Consider the following 21,821-nt stretch of genomic DNA (forward strand, 5'->3'; position numbering starts at 1 on the left):
TTGTTAAGGCGAATGTTATGACAAACAAATATCAAGCCCAACATTATTCAGATGGTGCAAAAAATTGCATGTTTGACAGTTTGCACAATGAGGATCCAAGCACTCATTTGGATGATTTTCTAGAGAGTTGCGATACCTTCAAGATTAATGGGGTATCAGATTATGCTATTCGATTGAGGCTATTCCCATTTTTGTTAAAGGATAAGCTAAAAAAGTGGTTAAAATCATTTCCAGCTGGGACATTTACGACTTGAAATCAGCTTGTAGAGAAATTCTTAAAGAGTTACTTTCCAGCTTCTAATACGGTGAAGTTAAGGAATGACATAGCAGGGTTTCTTTAGCAAGAGAATGAGACTCTGTATGATTACTGGGAATATTTCAAGGATTTACTGAGGAGCTGTCCACACCATGTTTTACCTTTATGGCTGCAAATTCAAATGTTCTTTAATGGATTGAATTACGTAAGTAAGCAGTCTATTAATGTTGCAGCAGGTGGATCACTAAACAATAAGACTCATGAGCAAGCTATGGATCTTATTAAGGATATGGCAGTCATGAACTACCAGTGGCAAAATCCCAGAGACGAAGTTCGAGTCAAAGAGAGTGGGATCCATACGGTAAACCCTATAGTAGGTGTGAATGCACAGTTAGAGGCCATGAGTAGAAAGATGGATGCCTTGACCATGTCTTCATCTGGAAGACAAGCATAAGTTATGACTTATGATTGGTGTGGGGGTTGTCATTAGAGTCAAGATTGCCAAAATGGCAACACCTTCACTAAGCCGGAGTAGGTTGACTATATCAAAAATGCTCATAGGCAGCAGAACAACCTCTACAACAATACCTATAACTGAGGGTGGAGAAATCATCCGAATTTCTCTTGGAGGGTGGAGAAATCAACAAAGACCTCCACCTCTAGGTTTTCAATAATAAAATCAGTCGCAGACTCCTCCTATTAGGAGTAATCTAGAGGAGATGATGGAGAAGATGGATGCCTTGACCATGTCTTCATCTGGAAGACAAGCATAAGTTATGACTTATGATTGGTGTGGGGGTTGTTATCAGAGTCAAGATTGCCAAAATGGCAACACCTTCACTAAGCCGGAGCAGGTTGACTATATCAGAAATGCTCCTAGGCAGCAGAACAACCTCTACAACAATACCTATAATTGAGGGTGGAGAAATCATCTGAATTTCTCTTGGAGGAATCAACAAAGACCCCCACCTCTAGGTTTTCAACAATAAAATCAGTTGCAGGCTCCTCCTATTAGGAGTAATCTAGATGAGATGATGGAGAAGTATATATCCGCGTCTGAAACAAGGTTCCAGACTACTAAGATTGCTCTTAGAAACAAGCAAGCTTCGATTCAGAATTTAGAGAATCAAGTGGGGCAAATCGCAAAGCTTTTGAGTGAAAGAACTCAAAGAAGTTTTCCAAGCAACATAAAAGCTAACCGTATGGAGCATCTTAAGGTTATTACATTACGCAGTGGTAAAGAACTAAAGTCTAAGTTGAAGGAAGTAGATGAAGAATCTATTATAAATGAGAAGGTTGATGATGGAAAAGAGGATACACAGGCCAAAATCAAGGATAAAGTAAAAGCAACAACAAAGCCTACCCTTTTTATGAAGGAATATCAACCTAGAATACCCTTTCCAACTTAGCTTCAGAAGGATAAAATGGACGCACAGTTTAGTAAGTTTCTTAAACTTTTTAAATAATTGCATATTAACATACCTTTTATGGAAGCTCTACCATAGATGGCCAAGTACGCTAAATTCTTAAAGGAACTCCTTTCTAAAAAGAGGAAGCTCGAGGAAGTGTCAATAGTGCAACTGTTGAAAAAGAGTTCAGCGATCATTCAAGGAAGATTACCAAAGAGATTAAAAGACTTAGGAAGTTTTACTATTCCTTGCTTTATTGGTAATCTAAATGTTGCTAATGCTCTAGCTGATTTGGGGGCTAGCATTAGTGTATGCCTTATAACTTGTTCAAGAAATTAGGGCTGGAAGAACCTAAACCAACACTCATGAGCATTCAATTAGCTGATAAATCTGTTGTATATCCTAGGGGTATCATTAAGGACTTGTTAGTTAAGGGTCAAGAGTTTATTTTTCCTATGGATTTTGTAGTTATGGATATGGATGAATCTATTGATGTCTCCCTTATTTTAGGAAGATCCTTCCTTGCTACAGCTAGAGCCATCATTGATGTTCATGATGGTAAGCTCATTCTTAGGGTAGAGAAAGAGCAAGTGACGTTTCAAATTCTTAATGCCATGAAACATCTGCTTGTACTCGATGACATGGATGTTAGTAATGATAAAGTTGAACATGAGACTATAAATTATATTTTGTCTATTATTGCTAAAGATCCTTTGGAGTGGTGTTTGGTACAGAAACATGAGAAATGTGAGATGCGAGGAGATCTAGAGCAGCTAGCCTACCTTGAGGCAGTAAAGCCAGTGAGAAAGTAGTTTTTCGAGCCTATAGAGATGCCTAAGGAGGAAAGGATGAAGCCTTTCATTGAAGATCCTCCTGCTTTGGAACTCAAACAGCTTCCAAAAAAATTAGAGTACGCCTTTCTGATGGAAGGATCCAAGCTTCCAGTAATAATCAGTTCAGTTCTGCATTACTGAATGCTCAAAAGGCTAAGCTATTAGAAGTCTTGAGAAGGTGGCAGAGGGCAATAGCTTGGAAGATAGCAGATATCAAGGCAAATAGTCCTTCTTTTTGCACACATAAGATTCTCATGGAAAAAGAGTTCAAAACAGTGGTGCAACCTCATAGGCGTCTCAATCCTAACATGAAGGAAGTAGTGAAGAAGGAGGTGATTAAACTTCTTGATTCCAGGATTATCTATCCCATTTCAGACAGTTCTTAGGTAAGCCCAGTACAAGTAATGCCAAAGAAGGGAGGCATGACAGTTGTGGTAAATGAGAATAATGAGCTAATCCTAACAAGAACTATGATAGAATGGAGAGTGTGCATCGACTATAGGAAGCTTAATAATGCCACAAGAAAATATCATTTTCATTTACCATTCATTGATCAAATGCTAGAGAGATTGTCATGGGGAATGAGTACTACTATTTTCTAGATGGTTTATCAAGGTATTTTCAAATTCTAATAGCCCTTGAGGATCAGGAAAAGACCACATTCACACTCCCCCACAGGACCTTTGCGTATAGAAGAATGCCATTCAGATTGTGTAATGCACTAGCCATATTTCAGAGGTGCATGATGGCTAACTTAGATGGTTTGGTTGAAGATATTATGGAAGTTTTCATGGATGACTTTTTTGTCAATGGAAATTCATTTGAAGAATGTTTGGAGCATTTGGAGAGAGTGTTGGTGAAATGTGAAAAGACCAACCTGGTGCTGAATTTGGAGAAGTGCCATTTTATGGTACAAGAAGGCATTATGCTAGAGCACAAAATCTCTAATAAAGGAATTGAGGTGGATAGAGCCAAGATTAAGACTATTGAGAAACTACCACCTCCTTCCTCTGTCAAAGCTATTAGAAGCTTTCTTGGGTATGCAGGTTTTTACCGTAGTGTATTAAAGACTTCTTTAAAATAGCTGACCTCTTACTAGGCTTTTGGAGAAGGATGCTGAATTTACATTTGATGAGGAATGTATGGCAATCTTCACCTCCCTAAAAGCCAAACTAATCAACGCCCCAATTATGGTAGCGCCAAATTGGAGTCTTTCCTTTGAGCTAATATGGATGCGAGTGACTTTGTAATTGGAGTCGTCCTTGGTCAAAGAAGAGAAAAGCACTTCCAACCCATTTATTACACAAGTAGAATTATAACCGATGCGCAAGGAAACTACACCACTAGTAAAAAGGAATTACTTGCAGTTATTTTTCCTTTGACAAATTCTGATCATACTTGATTTTGTCAAAAGTGAAAGTATACACTGACCATTCAGCTTTGAGGTATTTGTTTTCTAGAAAAGATACAAAATCAAGATTAATAAGATGGGCTTTATAGTTGCAGGAATTTGAAAGAGCTGCAAAGAACTTGGCAGCCGACCATTTATCACGCCTTGAGAACCCCCATATGGAGGAACTACATGAAAAGGACATTAATGATCATTTTCCAAATGAACAGTCATATGTTGCAGTAGGTCTAGAAGGTATGTTGACTTTGCGAATTATTTAATTGTAAGGGAACTCCCAAGAGAATACTCTTATCAACAAAAGAAGAAATTCTTTGCAAATTTAAGATATTACTTTTGGAAAGACCCTTTTCTATTTAAAATTTATACAGACAGGATAATGAGGAGGTGAGTGGCATGGCCGAAAACTATGAGCATTCTTAGCCATTGCCATGGTGGACTGGCTGGAGGATATTATAGGGTGAGAAGAACAGCTCAAAAAGTCCTAGAATCAGGATTCTATTAGCCAACTTTGTTTAGGAATAGCCAATCACTTATGCAAGAATGCGATCATTGCCAACGCATAGGTAATACCTCTCTCGTAATGAAATGCCCCAACACGGTATATTATAATGTGAAATTTTTTATGTGTGGGGCATAGATTTCATGGGACCTTTTCCTAGTTCTTTTGGAAATAAAAATATACTGGTGGCTATTGATTATGTTTCTAAATGGGTCGAGGCACAACCTTTACCTCGTAATGATGCAAGAGTAGTAGTGAAATTTTTGAAAAAAATCTTCTACAGGTTTGGCATCCCCAAGGACATCATCAATGGTACATGCTTTTGTAACATTCAGTTAGAATTTTTTTAAAAAAAGGTTGGAGTCATGCATAAATTTGCCACCCCTTATCACTCTAAAACTAGTGGTCAAGTAGAGAATACCAATAATAAGTTGAAAAGAATCCTTAAGAAAACTGTAGAATGGTCTAGGAAGGATTGGTACACTAAATTGGATGATGCTAATGGGCATACAATACTGCGTTTAAAACAGCCCTAGGGACTACTCCTTATAAATTAGTTTATGGAAAATCTTGTCATCTACCTGTTGAAATTGAGTACAAAGCTTTTTGAGCAATTAAACAAGTTAATCTTGATCTAACTAGTGTAGGTTTTACCTATAAGTTTTGGATTCGAAAATCAGGAATTTAGTGCAAACCAGGAAAGCAATTCATTTCCCTTTGTTTCTTTCATCTTTATAGACAGATCGAGGACAATGTGTCCGATAAGTGTGGGGGAAGGGTTTTTTATAGTCTTCTTCTTAGTTCTGATTGATTTCCTAGAGATAGATCTACAAGATCCTTTGGTTTAATAATTCCTTAATCTTAATGCATGACCTAAGTGAGTGGGTTTGAGAAGAGATTCATCTCCCTCCTCTTAGGAATTAAGGGTTTAATCACTTGAGAAAGGTATAAACCTAATTTTTTAGAATACCAACTCAACTCTTGGTTTGAATTAATTGCTGTTTATTTCATGAAATACTTAACTTGTTAGGGGGATTCACTACCTAAATAGGTTTTATCCCTAATAAATTTACCAATCCTTTTTATTTTTATTTTCAAGATTATTTTACTTTTAAATATAATTACACCCAACAACATTTTGATTGTTAAACATTAGTATAAGATTAAAGGTAGTATTCACAATTAGTTCCCTAGTAGAACGATACTCTTACTTATCATTATATTACTTGATACAATCGGTGCACTTTGTCGTGCGTGGATAGTCCACATTTTTAAGGGTTTTTTAGTGTTTTCTCAGGCTCTGATCATGTGTAAATCCAAAATATGCAATAGTGAGAAGGAATTAATGTCAAAGCATAGATTTAAACATCAAAGTATGGAATTTTATATATTAAAAAGTTGAATTTTATAGAGAAGCAGCAAAAAAGGGGAAAAAATACAAAAAATGGCAGTAAAATCAAAAGTTGGGGCTCTCTTCTAAATCTGCCATCCCTTCATTAGAGTCGATATCCATCCTCTAAGTCTGAAGAGTGGACAGTTGGAGTGACAGAGTATTAATTCTGCATTGTTGGACCTCGATCTGACGTTGGCGATCATCCACCTACCCTTGCATGCTCTTGTGATCCCTCTAAAGAAAATTCAAAGGAGTTAGCTATTATATTTCATACATGCATACATTTTACATTTCATAATTTATTTTTGTTCTTACTTGCCAGTCATAGCCAAGGATGAAGAATTGCCTACTCGTAGCACTGACCAGCTGATGTACATGGTCGAACTTATCTCTTTAAACTTGTATGATTATTTATATTACTAATATTTCAGGAAAAGAAAAAAGATAAAGTATCGAAAAGAACAATTTACGTGTGTGCAAATGCTCGAAGTGAACTCCAGAGGAAGGTACTGCTCCATGGTAAGCCAATGCTCTACGCCATCGGCAGGACTCCAGTAGGATACCATATGGTCTAGAAGAAACGGGACGCTTCCTGGCACCATGTCTAACATCACTATAGGAGGTGCCTTAGATGCAACACCTGTAGAGGAGTTAGAGATATAAGAAGCCTTGGAACGACGAGCGGACCGCCCTTCTATTGGCTTGGGAGCCAGAGGTGCACATTGGATGAACTATAGCAAAACAACTAAATGAGTAATCAAGTAAAAAGAAAGTGAAAACTCAGCAAAGCTAAGAAAAAACTTGAACCATAGTATCATCGTCGAGGGGCAGCCCTATTAGCTAGGGAATGAAGGAAGTATAGTTTGTCCTCCGAGACTAGATGATGAGGTCCTTAAAGTCATCATCCCTTCAAGCTCCTTGCCAATTCCTCGCCAATAAGGTAAGTCATCCAAAACATGGAGAGGTGAAGAGACAAAGGAACTGACGCTTGTTAGGCCCCCTCTCCCAACCATAGATCCTTTCACCTAAGAACTAGGTCCGCAAGCAAGGCCAGCCAAAAGGACTCTCTTATGATCGAGATCTCATCGAAGAGCATGTAGGATCCCATTGACAGTTCTCGCCAAGCCAGTCGCTATGCATATGCAAATTGCAAGGTTAAGTAACTAACACTCATAAAATAAAAATGAATAATGAATTTTCTTTTACCTTATCTCAGGTTAAAGAGTTGATCCACATGCGATGCACATGGACCTGCGCCCACTCTAGATGGATGCTCCTGCTCGAGCCTCAGCAACTCAAGCGTGAGATGTACTGATAGGTCGAGAGCCCACCAGAAGGCCAACTTTCGAGGCCTAAGCTTACAAATTAAGAGTAAGTAGCTGCCATGTAAATATAAGAAAGCAGAAAATGGAGAAATCAAAGCAGATGGAACTTAATGAATTGCATGCCAAAAGCTGCATATCTTTTTGCTCCCACGAATAGTAATTTCTGATGATAAGCAAGAGTTGCAGATCCCTAGTAGAAGGAGGAGACATGGTCTAATTCCCTTAATAGAGCCAAATAATGGAAGGTCAATAAGTTCCTTAAGTCATTGAACAAGATAGTCCCGAAGAGGTACACTAGGAAGGCCAAAGCCATCTGATCTACCTCCCGAGCATTTTGAGGCATGAAGCCCCTGTAATGGACATCTCTTCAAACACTATCTGTAAAAGAACAATGGAAATAATTTCATGGAAAGAGATTTGCTACATCAAATTCAATTTCAAATTCATCATGAAATAGCAAAATGGATTGTAAAAAAAGGGGAGGTGCAGAGTTTAAATATGGAATACTAGCAAATTGGAAAGACTAGAAAATACTCATGGGGATTAACATTGATGTTTGGTGCAAAGGATCTCAATCATTTGGGTATATGATAATAAATCTTTGTTTGCTTTTTATTTGATGAATGGAATGCCAAAAGTCCTAGGCATTACCTTTCTGCCTTTTGAAATTCACAATCTCATAAATCTGAAATTCAAAAGCCACTCTTTTTTACCGTCAAACACGTGTAAAGGACTTTTCTCTCTTTCAGAAGTAACTTACATGTACTATTATTATGTCCTCACGATTTGGTTCTGCCTGAAATGAAATGGGTTCAGTCATTAATGAGGCAACTAACACCTCAATTGATTTTTCTTAAAAAGGACATAAATATCCTGACTGAGCTGAACCACTAAAGAGGGGGGGGAGTGGGGCTAATGATGACTAACGCATATCTAAAAGGAGAATCCTATCATGATACAGTCTCGCCTATCTGCAATGAGAATGAGAGTCATTTCATAATATGGTCTCGCCTATCTTGTAAAGAGAAGGAGAGTCCTATCACGATACAATCCTGCCTATCTTGCAAAGTAAACATAATTGTATTAGGGTTCGGCTTACCTTAAGTTTAGAAATGTCTAAGTATAAGTACGAATAGGAGTAGGTGATGCAACTAAGGATGCATCTAAGTCAACTAGAATGGATCCATTAGCCTATGGAGGACCAATGACACGAGCAAGGAGTAAGAAGTTCAAGAAAGCCTTAAACTCTTACTTGGAGCATGTTTTGAAGATGGCTAGTGACAGTGCTTTTGATGATGATAACAATGCCTTGAAGATAGTGACATTAATTGCTATTAATGAAGCTTGAGGCAGAAACTCATCTTCAATAAGGCGTGATCACGCCTTATGACTTGTCAGCTTCTGGTCATGGAGCAAGATCAAGGTCAAAGGTTAAAGGACAAAGTCAACAAGTCTTCCTAGGGTTTCTAGAAGCATTGGACGTCTCACCTAACCCTAGGGCAGCCGCCACTTATGCTTGGAGAAGGAGGCAGCCGCATATCTCTTTCCAAGATGGAGTTATTTGTTTCCTTGTTATTTTATCTTAGTTTCCTATTTTATGAGATTCGATTTTTAATTTCCTTTTGTTAAGCAAAGTATAAGCCGCACCCTTCCTAATGGAATTAGGTTGATTTGTTTCCTAATTTCTAAAGGAGGCAGCCGCACATTAGGAATCTTTTTAGGTCTGATTTTTATTTTTCTTATGTTTAAGGAGTCTTGGCCGCTACTCTTAATCTTTTTAGGGTTAGAATTATTTTCAAGACTCTATAAATAGAGCTGTGTATTTCGGCCAAAGGGGAGATCAATATATTATTCTGAATGAAGTTTATTTTGTTTGAGTTGTTAACTCTTGTTCATTAAGGTGCTCCTTATTGAATTTTTTAAGATTAAATTGACTTTTTTAGTTTAGTTTCACATCTACATGTTTGATAAATCAATTAACTTTTTTATTAGTTCTTGGGTTGTATGGACATTCTTCATCTGTTTATAACTAAAGGGCTTAGTAGTTCTATTGCTAAATTTATTAATTCCATAATCAATTGCAAACTTTCAAGTTAGATTTTGGGGCGACAACTCAAACTTATTGGTAAGGGTGCTTCTTTTTAATAGGGAGAGCGTTTATCAGTTTGAAATTCTCACCATTGTTTATCTTAGTGTCTAGACGTATCCGGTTCGAGTTCGTATCAGTGGGAGACTAATATATATATATATATATATATATATAAGAGACTCAAGAAGTAAGGGAGAAAAATAAATTATTCACTAGCAATTTACTTCACCTCATATTACTAAAGCAACTACTTAACTTGATCGTCGGAGTGAACATCGAAACACCAGTCCGATATTCCTTATAACTCCTTGTTTTTGCAGAATCAACTAGAAAATCTGGTAAAAAATCTATTAATTTCTTACAGAAGTCATCAGTACTATAATCTAATTTTTAAATTATAATTAAAAGAAAGTGTAAAACTTAATAATGAACAAAATCATAACTTTAAGTCATGTCATACATATAGAGAATAATGTGTCATCAAAACCCATATGTGTTATTTTCATGTACAAGATATGTATTGTCTTTTATATAGACAATAATAATTATTTGTTTCTTCGGTAGTTTATTAATCATGGAAAAATCTTATAACCATGTCTCTTTGATGATCTTATTTCATTTTAATTTTATAAGTTAGACGACTCTCTAATTGTTATCAACACACATGTTAAAATGTTTTTTTAATGAAGTAACCAGAGTCTTTTTTCTAATGTCTTATTTATGTTAATTTGATGAATTTAATGTAAATAGATATATTTATAAAGAAAAAAAGAGAGATAGCATATTATCTATGCAGCTAATGAATAATTATTTATGTGACGGACTTATTAAATATCTGGTTAATTAATAAAATATTAAATTTAAAATAATTTAATCAACAGTTATAATTTTATAAAAATACTATACACTTAAGGTATGTTAGAAAGATTTATAAATAATTATAATTTTGATAATAATATATAAAATTTAAAAGTACCGTATAAATGAAATTTTGTTAACAAAATAGTAAAGAGTGTAATTTTCTCTATGAAATTTATATATTTTTAATAGTTAAACCTTAAATCTGCATAAAAGATTAAAAAATCAAATCCCACTAAGTCCGGTCCCAATTCAAACCGGTCTACGCTTGACTTTTGAATTGGTCTGACCTTTAGGGACCGTAAATGTAACTTAGCCACGTTCCTAGCGGTCTCAGGGAAGTAGTTAGAAAGACTCCTTTTTCAAAATTTAAAACAACAAAGGAGTGCAGCGAAATCCCATGCATCCAAGTCCACGCTTCATCTACAGTTACAATATGCAACCGTTGCCTATCAGTCAAATGAAATAAAATAAAATAAAATAAAATAAGTACAAATAAGTGGACGCTACCAGCGCGACTTTTCACTGTCTTATAGATTCCCAACACTTCAAAAAGCTCTCTTTCTAAAACTCTAATACCCACCGCAACCGCCCTTTTCAATACTCTCTGTTTTGTCTCATGGAATCTCAGGAAGATCAAGACCCAGTTGCCCTTTTCATGTCTCTTGATGATTGGCAAGAAGACTTGTCCTCTCAATCTTTATCTGAGACTTTTTTGGTTGGCTTTGTTATTGCCAATATAGTGGGTGTCCGCTACTACTCTGGTACCATCACTGGACGTGAATTGGTTGGCTTGGTTCGCGAACCTTTAAATCCCCATGATCAGAATGCTATTAAAGTTCTTAATGCAAGATCCCTTCAAGTGGGTCACATTGAAAGGTCAGTTGCTTCTGTTTTATCTCCTTTAATTGACTCTCAGAAGATTACCGTTGAAGGTATAGTGGCTAATTCTCGTAGTAACAGTAATAAATTTAAAATTCCTTGTCAAATTCATATTTTTGCGAGGTTTGAGGATTTTGAGAGGGTTAAATCGGAGATTACTCGTGGTGGGTTAGTTTTGATTACTGAAATTGATGCGAGTTTTGGGTTATCAGAGGCTATGGTGGTCAAAGAAAAGAATAAGAAAAGTGGGTTTAAAAGCGTGGATGAAATTTTTAAGTTAGTGGATGACAATGTGAACAAGAAAGGGAAATTAGGGACTTTGGAGCCACCTAAGGAGGTGATCAAGTCTGAGCTCTTTTTGCACCAGAAGGAGGGATTGTGGTGGTTGATGAATAGAGAGAATTCTAACGAGTTGCCACCCTTTTGGGAGGAGAAAGACGGGAAGTATGGAAATGTTTTGACAAATTATCATACTGATAACAGGCCTGAGCCACTGCGCGGTGGCATTCTTGCAGATGACATGGGGTTGGGGAAAACTTTAACTTTACTCTCTTTGATTGCCTTTGATAAAGTTGATAGTAGTTTGAATATTAATGTGGGAGAACAAATGTGCAAGGTGGATGAGGAAGTGTCTCTTTTCAGTGATACAAAAGGGAAAAGGGGTAGGGTGAGTAAAAAGGTGACTGCAGGACGGAAAAGACGTAAAATTGATGGCACCCTTTTGGGCAGCAATGCAAAAGGGAAGGCTGTGAGTATAATTGACAAGTCTTCCAGTGTTTCAGGTGCAAAACCGACTTTAATTGTGTGCCCTCCTGTTGTATTTTCAACATGGATAACACAGCTAGAAGATCACACTGTAGGTGGATCGCTCAAAGTATACATTTATCATGGGGAAAGGACTAAAGAAGCTGAGGAGCTTAAGAGGCAAGATATAGTGTTGACAACGTATAGTACTTTGGCTAGTGAAGATTCTTGGGAAGACTCCCCTGTGAAGATGGTAGAATGGTGGAGAGTCATTTTGGATGAGGCACACGTCATAAAAAATGCAAATGCACAACAAAGTCGAGCAGTTACTAATCTGAACGCTAAGCGGAGATGGGTTGTTACTGGAACACCTATACAGAATGGATCTTTTGATCTGTTTTCCTTGATGGCCTTTTTGCGGTTTGAGCCGTTTTCCATCAAAAATTATTGGCAGAGCCTGGTACAGCGCCCACTTGCCCAGGGGGATAAGAAAGGGCTCTCGCGGCTGCAGGTAATTCATATATCTGATTGTTTCTGTTTCATGTACTTGAGATTTTGTGATTATATATCTGATTGGTACTTTTCTATATAGCGTAAATTTTATCATGCACCTAAGTTTGATAATATTTAATGATGTTTGCTTGAGATTTCTTTATTATTTACAACCCAACAAGTATTCTTTGAGTAACATTCTGTACTCATACTTGTTCAGATGGTTATATTATTATTTTATTCTTACCTGTAGAGGAGCAGATGCTTTTCTACGAGACTTACTTTGCATTCTAGGTTATATTGCCATCCTTTCAAAATTTTATTTTTATTAAATTTTTCATGATGAAGAGAGTTCCAAAAAGGGATAAGAAATTAACAATCAGAGCCAAAAAAAGACTATTTTACGGTTCATTATTTTGCTTTGAGATCATATGATTCCTTGCCTGTGAAAGTAGATGCTTCTAGCTACTACATTAAAATGACCTCTTTGGCCTACCATTTTTCTTTCACTAGAAGGTGAAGTGAGTTTGATGATGTGGAGAAACTTTGTAATATCACAAAGATCTTAAAATTAAGAAAAGGAACTGTAACTAACTCCAATTATATTGGACGAGGACTTACTTGAGTGAGTTGAGCTAGAAAGATTTTAATATGTCGAAACCCAGCCATTTACAACATATCAGGATTTGCTCTTTGTTTGAAAGATCAATTATTGGATATATTTGTCGAATATGGCCTTGAGTTCCTTCTACTATCCTTATGAAAATTTCACTCATTTTAGTCCTTTAAGGTCTTCCCCCTTTTAGTTCTTTAGTTTTCTTTTCTTTCCTCTCTTTCTTGAGTGTTCAGCGAGGATGTATGGTCTTCAGGAGAGCCTTTTAGGATAATTTATTGTGGAACTCATCTTTCTTGACCATGATATATTGAGAACAAACTAGGATTGTGCAAATCAGTTTAATGATATGTGATCATTTACAGAAGCAGTTAGTCCTTATTTCTAAATTCTGGATTAGAGTAGGATCATACTTATTTCTTACAAGTGTTTAGTACTTTCTAGACCAGCAGGATTTGTTTCTGCTTGCCTACTGAAGAAAGTGAAAAAAGTAGTTAGGATTTACTATACTATTATGAAATGTGCTAGAATGAGGAAGAGATAATTCAATTGGGAATGCAGTTTTGGGTTTAATTAGTTTAATTGTTAAATAGTTTCTAGAATCTTTCATAGAGAAGGAAAGAGAGAGGTGGGGAGGTAGGGCAATGGGGTGGGGAAGTTGCAAAAACTGGTTTGAGGCTGAGGTAGAACAGACATGAGCAATGGGGTGGGGAAGTTGCAAAAACTGGTTTGAGGCTGAGGTAGAACAGACATGAAACCCTTTTGGATTTTTAGGTGTTAACTCATGTAAAATATGAATGTTTGTTACTCTTTGTAATCAGTTTTTGTTAAAAAAGATCATCAAGCCATTTACGAAATTAAGAAGAGATGGTTTAATAGATTAATATGTCAAATTCTGCTTTAGGACGTCCTTTGTTAATGAATCGGTCTCCAATGAAAAAATTATTTAAAAGAAAATAAAGAATGAAAGATAAGAATAGAAGAGAGAAAGAAAGTAAGAGATGGAAAAGGAAATTTGAAATAACACTTGGGAACTATTTTCAGTAGCTAAATTACTATAGTTTCTACGAAGTTGTAGCAAACTGAAGGAAAACAAACATGTTGTAAATCACGTGGAGCAAATGCGGAAATATTTAGAATTGAATCGTACTAAATAACCAAATCGAAAAAATTTAGAATTGAAGATATCCCTTGATTTTCTTACTTCCTCCTAACCGAACTGTATTGAAATTATTTTTTTGGTATGAGTTCTTCTAGATCTCATTAGATACCCGTATTGAGGATTCTATGGAATCATCACCTATTGTACCAAAACCGAAAAACCAAACTAGAACTAGTTTTGGTCAAATGTAAAAATGCTTAATAAATTAAGCAATTTTAATCTAATAAATTTTTACGTTCATTGGCTCAAATATAGCAAATTTACAACTGCGAACGCTAAGTGTAGATTTTAGTTTCATAATATTCATCTCTATTAGAGGTGAATATATAATATATCATTTTACTATGTAGTTATTGAAGACAAACATGTTATAAGTAATTTTACTAATTTTTATTTTTTTATATTTAATTTAATTTTTTTTTTATAGATTTTCAAGTCAATTACAAATAGATTAAGTTAAAAAATATTATTTTTAATTAATAAAAAAGGAAAAATCTTCGAATCTCTATTGTCTTGTTTCGTATCAAACCATTATGTTAGACCCAAATCTCCAAACCAAACCGTCCGAAAAAAATCAGGACAGAGATTTTTATATTACAGCATGGTTCTGGAGATTCAACTTTAAAAATTTCTGAAATTCGGTTCGGCTCCGAAGATTTTCTAATCTCCGGATTCTCCTGAATCGTGCTCACCCCTATTTTAAACAATCAAAATTATGTCAGTTTTCTCTTTGAATGTTATAGTGCAGTTTTTATTACGGAGAAGAGATGTGACTTATGAATTTTCTTTCATTCTATGTTAGTTTCACACCATAACTTGTGTCACAACTTCATATGTTTTTAGGTTTTAATGGCAACCATTTCTTTGCGGAGAACAAAAGACAAGGGTTTAGTTGGATTGCCATCTAAAAGTGTAGAGACATGTTACATTGAACTTTCTCAAGAAGAACGTGAACTCTATGACCAGATGGAAGGGGAAGCCAAGGGTGTCGTACAAGGCTTTATTAATGCTGGTAGCCTAACATGCAACTATTCTACCGTACTTTGCATAATATTACGACTTCGCCAGATATGTAATGATCTGGCCTTGTGTCCTTCAGATCTGAGAGCACTACTACCTTCCAACAGTATTGAAGGTATTAAAACTTTAAATTAAGTTACTTTTCCTTATTTTGACTATTGAAATTTATTGCTTGAATTTTCTGACTACATATACATTGCTATTTGTTAGATGAATTGTTCTTCAAGCTTTACTTTTTTATGAATTAATTAGGCTGGTGATTCAATTTGCCCAAACATATCTATCTTTTTTTGTACTTGCTTTTATTTCTTGAGAGAGTTGGTTCGATTTGTCTCTTGCTGTTTAGTTTTGGAGGTTGTGTTTAACATTTTGGTATATGGGGAGTAGGGAGATTTGGAGGTTTAGGGCATCACACATTCATGGAAAGTGATAGAGACAAAATATGCCCTTGTTTAGCAAGACTTTGTCAACATATCTGTTTAGTCGATGATTACAGTTGTTTACATAACCACTGCTGCTTACTTTCCTAGTGGTCTGTTTTAAAGAATTCATGATTGTTTTTGTTAAACAGAGTACTTGTCTGCTATTACTTTCTGACAACTCCTTCAAATACTATTGAAAATAATCTCTTAATTGGACCAACTGCAAAGTGATTGAATGGGCTCTGGAAGAGCGATTTGTTTGTTGATGCTGAAAAGTTGAGCATAAGGCCCAAGCTTTCTCTTGTAGTTGATATTCAACAATACTTTCAGTCAAGAGCTGATATGCAACAATGCTTTGGGAGTTATTATCATAGACATACATGTGAAATTCAATGCACATCCTTGAGTTATGGAGTCTACCATTCTTGAAAAAATGGAGCTTTTGGACCAACATTTTCATCTATTCAACATTTTCAGTTTGTCATCTTTTTCAATTAAGATTCATGGGGGTGAATTTTAATGCATAATGATAGGTTACATGCTAGGGATTGCAAACGAGTAGGATTAGTGGCATAGCTAGAATTTTGGTCAGTGGAGGCAGAGATTAATGAGCTGTAAATACATTATAAATAGGTTGATACTAAACATACTAATAAATTACAAAGCAATATTTATTATGTTTGGAAGTTGAGTGGGAGCAGCTGACCTCATTCATTTTTAAGTGGCTATACCTTACCATTTAGCTCTACCTCTACCAGTACTTGTTTAATTATTCATTACTGCTACCTGTCCCAGGCCCTATTAGGATTCTATCGTTGCTGCTCATACTCGTCCTAAACTCTCCAATCCGTTTGTTAACTCTTATTCCTTAGAAAATGTCAAAAACTTATAAAATACTTATATTAACATGTATCACTTCAAAAAATCCACAAAATAACATTAACATTAATGTATTTCTATCAGGGGGTTTGGGTCTTACCCATAACTATCACGGGTATCAATTTGGCTACCCGTACCCAGTCCAAACCCAACACTTACCTGTAGTCATCTTATTACGGTTGAATCAGAATGGATACCCACCGTACCAATTGGCGTTCCTACCACAGGTTCAGACCACGGAAATAGTCTTCTTCACAGAAGTTGCAGTGCAGTAAAGTGTCATCAAGTTGGACACCCTTTGTGATTTATTTTCGAGAGAAGCAAGATAAGTATCAGTTCTGTTGGCTAAAACTTATCTCCAAGTAGACATATCGATCTACTCTACTGCATCCTTGCCGATGTTGTTCATGTGCAGAAAATAGCCATCAGAGTATAAAAAATGATCACTATTCTGATGACTGTCCATCAGAAAATCTGGTGTTGAATGGATTTTTTGGGGACTTGTGCTAAGATAAGTCAGTAATGTGTCACCTTTATTCATGTAACACATCAATTTTTCTTTCATGAGCCATTTTGGCTGACAACTGAAAGTTGTCGTGTCTGTTTTGTTTATAACTCATGGCTATTAGATAAACTTGGCTGCTTAAGGCCTGACTGCTAAGGAATCATTTTGCACATCTCTTTTGACTGTATATTATTTCAAGAAAGAGGTTCATGCAGGAGTCTAGTGACAGCTTTAGTTACTGGTATGATTATATTTTTACTGTTGCTAACCTTTCAGAACTTGGTTGCAAGCAGATGTATCCAATAACCCTGAGTTACTTGAAAAGGTGGTTGCTGTGCTGCAAGATGGTGAAGATTTTGACTGCCCAATCTGCATTTCTCCACCTATCGATACTGTAATTACGCGCTGCGCTCACGTCTTTTGCCGCCCCTGCATCTTGAAAACCCTGCAACGCATGAAGCCCTGCTGCCCACTTTGTCGCCGATCTCTAACTATGTCTGACCTGTTCTCAGCCCCTCCTGAATCTTCTCACACTGATAACACTGAAATTTCTTCTTCAAAAAGAAATACATCATCCAAGGTCTCTGCTCTCTTAAACCTTCTCATGGCAGCAAGAGATAAAAATCCAACTGCAAAATCAGTAATATTTTCACAATTCCAAAAGATGTTGGTATTACTTGAAGAGCCATTGAAAGCAGCTGGTTTTAAGATATTGCGGTTAGATGGAACAATGAATGCAAAAAAGAAGGCTCAAGTTATAAAAGAATTTGGAATTCCTGGGCCTAATGGGCCCACTGTTCTGCTTGCCAGTCTTAAGGCTTCATGTGCTGGCATAAACCTAGCAGCTGCTTCTAAAGTCTATTTGTTGGAGCCGTGGTGGAACCCAGCAGTTGAGGAACAGGCTATGGATCGTGTCCACCGAATTGGACAAAAGGAGGATGTAACAGTTGTGAGGTTGATCACTCGAAACAGCATTGAGGAAAGGATATTGGAGATGCAGGAAAGGAAGAAGAAACTGGCCAAGGAAGCTTTTGGGAGGAGGGGAGCAAAAGCACATGATGTTAGAACAGATGATCTTCGCATACTCATGTCTTTGTGAGTTCTTACTCTCATTCACATGTGCATATTACTTCTATGAACATATAGTGCCTTATAGCGGTCTATATCTATCTGCACCATGTAAATTTTCTGGGAGCTCTTTTTGAGTTCTTGTAGGTAAATATGCATAACTTAAGCATGGTAATCCAGTTAGAACATTGTTTAGCTTATGCACAGAAGCACAACCTCAGTGCAAACCAAATTTGGAATTTTGTTTGGCAACTTGAATATCTATCTACAAGTATTTTGCAGGATTCATTGGTTTAGATACTAATCTTTTGGCTTTGCATACATGCATTGGTAGCAAGATGAGATTTCTGCACATGCTTTCCTGAAAGTCCCTGGTACGCTGGTATTTGAGACTGCCTTTTTAAGCTTGAAAGTGATCTTGGCAATCAATAATATTGTGTCAACTTGCAGGTGCCCCAGGGTTTTTACCTGTTTGTTGGAACGTTTTCATAGACTTTCTGGATTGTGTGTTATGCGTTTATTATTCCTTTAGAAGGCATGGTCAAGTTCATTGCATAATAAAGCTAAACAATAAAATAGGATAGAAAAAGAAAGGGTGGGAAAAAGGAATAAGAAAGGAGTAAGTTATTTTCTCTACTTTTGTTTGAAAAAGATGTGAAAGTGAAAGAAAGAAAAAGTGAGAAAAATCTCTTTTTCTTAAATTTTTAAAATTTAAGTTGCTTTTTTTTAAAAAGTTAATACTATCAAAATTGGCTAATGAAATATTCACAAAAATATTGTGAATTTATTTTTTAAGTTATTAATTTTTTTTTTTTTTTTTTACATCAAAAGGTTAAAAGTGGTTGATGAACCAATAGTAGAAAGATGGGTAAACTGATAAATATATTAGGAAAACACAAGTTTTTCTATCAAAACAAGGTGAACCAAAATTGGTGGGGCTAAAGAAAATTTTACCATGACCATATATTTCTTCACTCTCCTTGACAATGGAATGTATGTTTTTATACCTCTTTTTCATGCCTTTCTTTCCTCTTTCTACTTTTTCTCCCCTTCCCAAATTATGGCTCAGAGAATGAGGATAAATTATGAAGTCTTTTGGAGGTCTAACTTTTGGAGGATATAATATCAGTTCTAAATGATTAGTTTAGTTAAGGTTAAATAAAAAAAAAATATTAGTATAATAGTTTTTTTGTTATTCCATATGTCCGTAAAATTATTAAATATTTTTATACTTACAATATAACCAAAAATAATAAAAGCAAATAAGACTCATTCGATACATAAGTATCATTAAATATTTGAAGCATTTTAATAAATTATAGATTTTAAATCTTAAAAAATATTTACATTCTTTACAAAAAGCTAAAAGTAATTATAAATGATATTTGCTGAACAAATTATGGTATATATTAAATATATATTTGATGTCTTTTCAACTATTTTAATATATATAGATTACAGATTTATAAAATAATACATTACACTTATTCTAGCTGGGTATAAAAGTTCTACATTAGCTATATGTTCGATATATGTTGGATAATTTTTAATCAAAAGTTTAGTTTATTTAACATATTTTTAGTTTGATATTCATTATTTTTCTTCAGGAGCAACATATATAATACTAGTATTCATTCAACATAATAGGATACATTCAATTTATTTTAATATATTTTTTATTAAAATATCTTATGGCAACTATGAGGGGTAATGAATTAGTTGTTTATAAAAATCAATTTCAACTAAAAGTTTTTTGCTTTGAAAGCCTCGAGTATTGAAACCAATATTAGTGAAAGTAATTAATCAAAGTAATTAAACAATTCAATATGAGAATGTAATCAATAGAATAAAAACAAGTAAATATAAGAATTTAGGAAAGAGAAAATCAAACTCGAAAATTTATAGTGGTTCGGCCAATTCCTTACCTACGTCTATTTCTCAAGCTTCACTTGAGATTTTCACTACTAATGATCTTTTCATGGGTGTAAGAACAAACCCAAGTGTTTCCCATCTCATACTCACCCTTTTACAAGTGTTTTAATAGCTAATACTCAAACTAAATGTTTTTCATAGCTAACGGTCTAACCAAAGTGTTTTCTTAAAGCCCACACTCTAACTCAATCTAAGATTTTCAATTTTAGTTACAAGAATAATCAATCCCTTACCCAAGTATTCAATCTAACCTTTTTGAGCTTTGAATATAAGAATCAATAAGTTTACTCAAAAATTCAAATCTTCTCTTGAATCTTCAATATAAGATGAATTTTATGAAGAAACAGAGATTGTTGAAAGATATAATAAATATGAGGCTCAAGTAAATGCTCTTACTTGACTTAGAACCATTAGAAATAAAGTGTTAAAATAGTTCTAGGTGAAATAGAGACGTTATACTCTCGCTAAATGCAAAAATAGCAGTTTCAACAATCTTTTTAAATGCAGCTTCATAGGTAGGAACATTCCTTCGCGGCTGTGAAGCATCATCTTTCATGGTGGGAATCTTTACTCACGGCTGAGAATATCTTCTTTTATGATTGGAAACTTTTATTTACAACTAAGAATGTCTTCTTTCACAGCTAGAAACTTTGCCGTGAAAGCTAGTGGACTTGTGTTGAACGATTCCCGCAAGTGTACGGCTCGTTACAAGTAGTATGTGTGATGAGTGAGTATCGTCCCACAGGGAGATGGAAAAAAAATAAGAATCCTAGCACCAAGTGTGATCTTGCCTCGTACAAGCTAATAGAGTGAATGATTTTTAAACTGGATTATTTAAAGTAATAAATAAGCAGAATGCTAGAGTAAGCAGATTGTATCAAAAGAAATTTAGGATTTAAAAACTAGAGCTTGGATTCATTCGCTAGGCACTTGCTTGAATTGCAGAATTTTGTTAATTCGGTTAATAAATCCCCGGTCAAGGGTAGGCTGTTCATAAATCCCTAAGGCTCTTTCAAAGTCACTCAGGCATACCTAAAGCAAACACAACCTATTCTCATGGTCTAATGAATCACTCAGGTTTATTAAGTCCCTTGACAGTCTATTCATCCCCTAAGGTCTTGTCTATTTTCGTGATCAAGGGTCCTAAGAATCACAGGTTTTATGAGCTACAAATCATGCAACCTTTGTTGTCATAAATTTATCCACAGCATGCATTTAATCAGGCTTAAATTAAGCACAAGATTAATAAGCAAAACCTGAGAAATTGACTGATGATAATTAACTGCAATAAAATAAATATCCAGACAAGCAGTAATCCTGGCTACATGAATCGAAACTCTAGAAAAGTTTAGTTACCCATAAAGTAAACTATTAAAAACAGGAGTAAGGGGTACAAGAAAAAGGCTGGAAAAATAATCTGAGTCTGCACAGCCCCTTCCTGCACCGATCCTTATGTCCACGTCACTGTCTCTCTCTGTTTTCTGTGTCGCTGTCTCCCTCTGCGTCGCCGTCTTCTCCGTCTGTGTCGCTGTCTCCTTCTACGTCGCCCTCTACGTCGCCGATGTCTCCTCCTACGTCGCCCCCTCCTCTGCTTCCTTCTTTTTCTCCTTTTTTTTTCTTCTGCCCTAGGGCTCGATGACCATGCCCTCAACTTGTTGGGCCAGGAGGCCTCACGGGCCAGACAATCGCGGGCTTTTGGGCTCCAAATCCTCATAAACCTGCATCAGCATGGTAAAGCCCAAATAGCAAACCCAACCATGCAACAAAAAGGAAATACTACTACATTAAAGTAGAAAATGTATTATGATTGAATATAATTAGACTGCAAACAATAAATAATAATAAAAAATGCTATAAGAATTATATATAAATATGGCACATCAACTTGTGAAGAAAAAATTCTTAACGGGTGTGAATCTTTGTTCACAATTGAGAAGCTTTCTTTCACAGTTAGGAATATTTCTTCATGGCCACGAAGGGCTACTTTCACGGATGTGAATATTAGCCCTGAATGCTTTTGTGAATTTCC

General features: G+C 35.6%; 1 protein-coding gene and 1 non-coding gene across 2 annotated transcripts; one reads left to right on the forward strand and one right to left on the reverse strand.

Moving 5' to 3' along the window:
• Positions 1–308: 308 nt before the first annotated feature.
• LOC112534579 lies at positions 309–415 on the reverse strand. The gene has a single exon (XR_003078867.1). It is a non-coding gene; the product is annotated as a small nucleolar RNA R71 (small nucleolar RNA).
• Positions 416–10,584: 10,169 nt separating this feature from the next.
• On the forward strand, positions 10,585–18,146 carry LOC8269256 (putative SWI/SNF-related matrix-associated actin-dependent regulator of chromatin subfamily A member 3-like 1). The gene is made up of 3 exons (XM_048380331.1): positions 10,585–12,210; positions 14,810–15,101; positions 17,086–18,146. The coding sequence occupies exons 1-3, from the start codon at positions 10,693–10,695 to the stop codon at positions 17,889–17,891; spliced, it is 2,616 nt and encodes an 871-aa protein (XP_048236288.1). The 5' UTR covers positions 10,585–10,692; the 3' UTR covers positions 17,892–18,146.
• Positions 18,147–21,821: the final 3,675 nt, after the last annotated feature.

Source organism: Ricinus communis, chromosome 10 (genome assembly GCF_019578655.1).
Source record: "Ricinus communis isolate WT05 ecotype wild-type chromosome 10, ASM1957865v1, whole genome shotgun sequence".
In the NCBI taxonomy this organism is placed as follows: domain Eukaryota; kingdom Viridiplantae; phylum Streptophyta; class Magnoliopsida; order Malpighiales; family Euphorbiaceae; genus Ricinus; species Ricinus communis.